Source organism: Phocoena phocoena, chromosome 8 (assembly GCF_963924675.1).
Source record: "Phocoena phocoena chromosome 8, mPhoPho1.1, whole genome shotgun sequence".
Classification (NCBI taxonomy): Eukaryota; Metazoa; Chordata; class Mammalia; order Artiodactyla; family Phocoenidae; genus Phocoena; species Phocoena phocoena.
The window spans coordinates 83,261,583-83,268,259 of NC_089226.1; the positions used below are offsets into that span (position 1 = coordinate 83,261,583).

At 31.8% G+C, this 6,677-nt stretch overlaps 1 protein-coding gene across 1 annotated transcript in view; it reads left to right on the forward strand.

The window, feature by feature from the left end:
- The first annotated feature begins 430 nt into the window (after window positions 1-430).
- Window positions 431-6,677, forward strand: part of DNAJC24 (DnaJ heat shock protein family (Hsp40) member C24) — a 59,505-nt gene continuing 53,258 nt past the window's right edge. The window contains exon 1 of the mRNA XM_065882423.1: window positions 431-538. Coding sequence (XP_065738495.1) covers window positions 431-538 — 108 coding nt within the window. The remainder of the gene's footprint in view (window positions 539-6,677) is intronic.

Sequence of the window (6,677 nt, forward strand, 5' to 3'; positions counted from 1 at the left end):
TAAGAATATTTATTCTTTTTTTAAACATTTGTTAAACTCTAGTGTGTTTAGTGAGTACTTACTGTGTGTCGCTTTTACCAGGAGACTAGCAGAAATAACCTTTCTTAGAGGGTCATCCACCGCTCAGGTTCATCATCGATTTCTATTTTTTTTTATGCTGTTGTATACTTATTAATTTAAGGTGTAAGCGTATATCATGAAACTATAAGGTTTTTCACACTTGTCGGTATACTCATATATGAAATTCTTGGGGCGTCTTGAATGAAAATATATACTTCAGGTTTGCATTATAATCGTGACTTAATTAAATATTACAGAACTTAGGGAAGCTGTACCTAGTTAATTCTTAGATACACTCAAACCGTAATGAATTGTCATTAATATTTCTATTCAGTTGATCTGAGAAGGCCCACTTCTTGTTCGAGGGCTGATGGCATTTGAGCAGATACCAAAAAAGGATTGGTACAGCATTCTGGAGGCAGACCCATCTGCAAGTGTGTCAGACCTGAAGCAAAAGTATCAAAAACTCATATTAATGGTAAGTCTTTTCTTTCATTTTCTAAATCATAGGGGGAAAAATCAGGTTTTTTATGTGACCGGAAATTTAGGTGTCCGTAAAATGAATATGTAATATCAAAGCAGGAATCAAAGTATTAATTTGGTTAACTGAAAGTTTCAGTAATATTGTAAAAGAAAAAAGTTGATTTGAGGTGAGATAGCATGGTGGTTTGGACCAGATCTGAGTCATGCTGATTAAGTTAAAATCCTGATTCTACCCCTAACTAACCTTGAGAACTTGGACAAGTTACTTTCCCCTGTATGTTCCTCAGGGAGGATTAAATGAAGTAATCCATGTAAAATTCCTTGAAGTGTGTCATGTTATAAGCGACATTGGCATCCAGTAGACACTAGCTGCATGTGGCTATTATGCACTTGAAACTTGGCTAGTCCAAAATGAGGTGTGCTGTAAGTATAAAACACACATTGGATTTTGAAGACTTAGTACAGAAAAGGAATATAAAATAGTCTAAAAATATTATGTTGATTAAACGTTGAAGTGATAATATTTTAGATATATTGTTCATTTGCATATTTTGTACATAATATATGTGCATCTATTTGCATATACAGTAAATGTATTATCAAAATTGACTTTATCTGCTTTTTTTTTTTTTTTTTTTTTTAAATATTCTTTATTGCCACCATGGAGTTTGCATTCCCTATGCAGGAACAAATGGGGTAATTTTTGTTTGTTTGTTTGTTTTTTGCGATATGTGGGCCTCTCACTGTTGTGGCCTCTCCCTTGCGGAGCACAGGCTCCAGACATGCAGGCTCAGCAGCCACGGCCGACGGGCCCAGCGGCTCTGCGGCATGTGGGATCCTCCCGGACCAGGGCACGAACCCTTGTCCCCCGCATCGGCAGGCAGACTCTCAACCACTGTGCCACCAGGGAAGCCCCTATCTGCTTTTTAAACATTGCATATGTGGCTTGCATTTATAGTTTGCAGTATATTTTTACTGAATAATACTGACTTAGGCCAGTTAAACACTGTTTTTCACCTGATTCCATTCTTTTGTGAAATGAGTTGTGGTATTTATAAATAGATAGTATCTTTCTAAAGTACCATATTAATTTTTTCAGCTTATATTGTGTGGTTTATTAAGGCAGTATCATTAACTATAATGGTCTCCAGTTAACTCAGTTTCCAAAAAGAGTAGAGGACCATTACTTATATAACATTAGTTGTTTCTCTAGTTTTTATCAAATAGATCTATGAGATTTTTGCCATAACTTAGTGTTTATTATGAGAGACAGTAGATGTTTCACTGTCAAGAATGTATTATTTATCCCTGCTTTAGGTAATAAGTTGAGCTAAATGATGTTAAGGTTTCTTTTGTCTCAGGATTTTTAAGATTTCTGTCAGTAAAATCAAGTAGACTTTTTTGAAAAATTTCCTAATACTGTATCATCCTTGTGCCTCAGTTAACTGAGAGATGAGGCTGGAGAAGTAGACTGGGTTTAGATCATGCAGGGCCTTGTAGGCCGTTTGCGTTTAATTTGACAAGAAGCCATTTGCACTTAATATGGTAATGTCTGTCAAATGTCAAATAAAGTGAATGAACCATTTTGCATACCCTCTAGTAATATATCAGAGAGTTCCAGTTGCTCTACATCTTCCCCAATATTTGATGCTATTAGTCTCTTTCAATTAATCTATTAGAGGTTTTTCAGTTTTGCCACCATTGACATTTTGGGCAGGATAACTGTTATGTGGGGCTGTCCAGTGCATTATAGGATGTTTAGCAGCATTCTAGATGCCAGTAACAACTACAAATGTCTCCTGGCTCTAAAAATTGCAAACCTCCGTATCTCATTGAGAACCACTGCACAATCCTCCTGTGTTTATAGTGAAATCTCATTGTGGTTTTATTTTGTATTTCTCTGATGGCTAATGATGTTAAGCTCTTCTTTAATGTGATTTTAGCCATCTGTATAATTTTCTTTGGTGAAGGCTCGTTTTTAAAAATTAAATATATTCTTGAACTCGTGTATGTATTGTATGTATTTTCTCCTAGCCTACGGCTTGCCAGCTCATTTTCTTAATGGTGCTTTTTGAGGAGAAGATTTTTGTTTTGGTGAAATATAATTTATCAAATTTTTGTTTTATGATTTGTGCTTTCTGTGTCTTCTCTAAGAAGGTTATGAAAATATTCTCCTGTGTTTTCTTCTAGAAGATATATAGTTTGCTTTTACTTTTAGACCTCTGATTTTTATGTATCGTGTGATATAGGAAGTCATGTTTTTGTTTTTCTCTTAAGTATGGATATCCAGTTGTTCCTCATTTATTGAAAAGATTTTCCTCTCTCCATTGGATTGTTTTGGCAAGATGGGTCTATTTTTGGACCCTATTCTGTTAAATATATTTGTTTATCCTTTTACTAATACATTTTTCTTGATTACTGTAGGTTTATAGTCAGTTTTAAAGTCACATAAAGTTAAATTCTCTAATCTTATTTTTCTCTTCAAATTTATTTTGGTTATTTTAGATTACTTACATGTACATAGACATTTAGAATCAGCTTATACATTTCTATTAAAAAATACTGCTTGAATTTTAATTGTGACTGTACTGAATATATACCCATTTTAGCAGAATGGACATTTAATAATATTTAACAATACTGAGTCTTCTAATCCATGAATATGTTAGATCTCTCCATAACTTGAGTCATCTTTAATTTCTCAGAAATATTTTAGAACTTTCAGTGTAGTATTACACATCTTTCTTTAGATTTATTTCTAGTTTTTAGAAATGTTTTTGGTAGTTTATTTTTATATAATGATCTTGTATCCCACAGTCTTGGTAATTTGCTTGTCAGTTGTCCTGTAGCTGTTTTTGTAGATTCCTTAGAATTTTATACCAACACAATTATGCCATTTGCAAATGAAGAGGGCTTTAATTCTTTGTAATCTGTATGCCTTTTATTTATTTTTCTTGCTTTAAAGCACTAGTTATGTGCTTCTATTACAGTGTTCAACTGAAGTGTGAGAAGAAATATCCTTGCCTTGCTCCTGATTTTAGGGGGGAAACCTTCAATATTTTACTATTAAATAGAGTGTTAGCTGTGTTTTTTAAGATGCCCTTTATCAGGTTGGGGAAATTTTTCCTATTCCTAGCCGCTGAGAGTATTTATCATGAATGGGTATTGAACTTTATTAGATTTTTTTTTTACATTTATTGAAGTTTGCATGTATTAGTTTTCCTTATTTAACCCATTACTGAATTATATTGATTTTTCTTATGTTAAACTTATTTTGCATACCTAGGATAAACAAATCTTACTTGTTCATGAAGTATTGTGTTTTTTATGTATTGCAGGATTCCAGTTGCTGTTCTTTTGTGTCTAGGTTCATGGTGTATACTGGTATAATTTTCTTTTCTTGTATGTCTGTGTCTAAATTTAGTATTATGGTTATGCTGCCTCCATAAAAGAATTGGGAAATGATTCCATTTTCTGTCTTTTCTGAAAAAGTTTGTGTAAGATTGCCATTGTTTCTTATTTAAATGTTTAATAGAATTTACTAGGGAAGTCATCTGGGCCTGAAGTTTTCTTTGTAGGAAGTTTTGCAATTATGAATTTAATTATTTTTGAAGGCTATTCAGATTTTCTATTTTCTGTTTTGTCAACATAGGTGAATTGTGTTTTTCAAGAATTTGTCCATTTCATTTAAGAAGTCTTATTGTCATAATGTTCATACTATCTTCTTATTCTCCTTTTATTGCTTAAGTTATGTAGTTATGTTTTCCCTTTGATTCTTTATATTGGTAATTTGTGTTTTCTATTTCTTTTTTCCTGATGAGGCTTGCTAGAGGTTTATCTATTTCTTTAATCTTTGCCAAGAACAACTTTTACTTCGTTGATATTTTTATATTTGTCATTTCTCTTCACTTGGTCTCTGCTTTTAATTTTATGATATCCTTTCTTCTACTTACTTGCTTTTATTTGCCTAATTTATAAAAGTAGAAACACGCATCATTCATTGTACACCTGTCTTCTTTTCTTACATACTTACATAGTCACTTAAAGTTATAAATTTCTCTCTAAGCCAGGAGCACTGCTTTAGCTACATCCCACAAATTTTGATACGTGTATTTTTGTTATTCAGTTCAAACTATTTTAAAATTTCTCCTGTAATAGTTTTCTTTGACCTGTAGGTTACTAGGAAGTACATTGTTTAATTTCTAAATATTGGAAAATATTCAGAACTTTCTTTATTGATTTCTAATTTAATTCTGTTGTGATTAGAAAATATATTTGGTATGATTTCATTCCTCTATATTAATTAAAACATTTTTATGGCCTGGCATCTGGTCTATCTTAGTGAATGTTCCCATGCACTTGAAAAATATGTATTCTGCTGTTATTGAGTATACTGTTCTATAAATATCTATTAGGTCAAGTTGATAGCATTCAAATATTTTATATCCTTATTGATTTCTTTTTTTGTCAATTTGTTTTATCAGTTTCTGAGTTTCTGAGAGAAGGACATAACATCTTTGTGATTGTGGATTTGTCAGTTTTTCTTTTTAATTTTGTTAATTTTTGTTTTCTTTATTTGGGATCCTTTTTATTACGTACAGCTATATATTTAAGATTGTCTTCATGAATTTGAACCTTTGATCCTTATAAAATTCCCCTGTGTATTTCTGATAGTACTCTTCCTGAGGTCTACTTTGATATTCCTTAGCCACACACCTTTCTTATCCTTAGTGTTTATATGATTTATCTTTTTCTATCCTTTCACTTTCAGTGTGTCTCTTTTATGTTTAATGTGTGTTTTCTTGTATATAGTGAGTAATTGGGATCTTAAAAAATTTCAATCTGTCCATCTCTGCCTTTTTATTTACAGTGTTTAGTCCGTTTACATTTTCCCCCCTGCTTTACTGAGATCTAATCGACACATAACACTGGGTAAATTTATGGTGTACAACATGATGATTTGATATACATATATATTGGGAAATGGTTAACACAATAAGTTAGTTAACCTATCTGTCACTACACATAGTTATCTTTGCGTGTGTGTGTGGTAAGAATTTTTAAGATCTCTTAGCTATTTTTAAGTATACTATACAGTATTGTTAACTATGGTCACTATGCTGTACATTAGATCCCTAGAACTTATTCCTCTTGTAACTGGGAGTTTTTTTGTATTCTTTGAACAACACCTCATTACCCCCACTCCCTAGTTAATTTCTAGTTAATGTAATTATTGGCGGTATTTGGGTTTAAATTTGTAATCTGTTTTTGGATTTGTCCTGTTTGCTCTTTGTTCCTCTGTTTTGCCTTTCTTAGCATCTTTTGGGTGAATTGTGTTTTTTGATATTTTATTTCCTCTGTTGAATATTTAGTTATGCTTTGATTAATATATATGTTTTTTAGTGATTATTCTAGAGTTTATAATATGTATCTTTAAGTTATCAAATTTACCTTCAACAAATACTATTACTTCACAGTGTAAGAACCTCACAACAGTACACTTCCATTTACCACCTTCCTTCCCTTTTCTTCTTGTTTTCATATATTTTATCTCCATATATGCTATGAACTCCATAGTATAATGTTATTATTTTATTTGAAATATTCCTACTCAGTTGTTTCTGATGAGAAGTCAGCTGTAATTCATATCCTCTTTTTAATGTGTCTTTCTCTTTGGTTGCTTTCAGAATTTTTTCTTTATCTTTTGATTTTGGTGGTTTCTCTGGCATGTGCCTAAAATGTGATTACTTTGCGTTTATCCTATCTAGGGTTAACTGAGCTTGGATTTTTGGTTGATATCTTTCATTCTTTGGTTTTGGAATGTTTTCAGCCATTATGTCTTCACCTTTTTTTTTTCTGCTCCAGTCTTCCTTTCTTCTTCATTTGGGATTCTAATTATATATATTAGATTGTACTACAGCTATTGGATACTCTGTTCTTTTTTCCCCAGTCTTTTTTTTTTTCTGTTTTTATTTCAGTTTGCATAATTTCTATGAACCTGTCTTCAAGTTCATTGGTTTTATTTTTCATTCTACTGTGTCTACCTGCTGATAAACTCATTAAAGAAATTCTTACTCTTTATTATATAATTTTTGTATCTAGTATTTCTCCTGTCTCTTTTTATATAGTTTTCA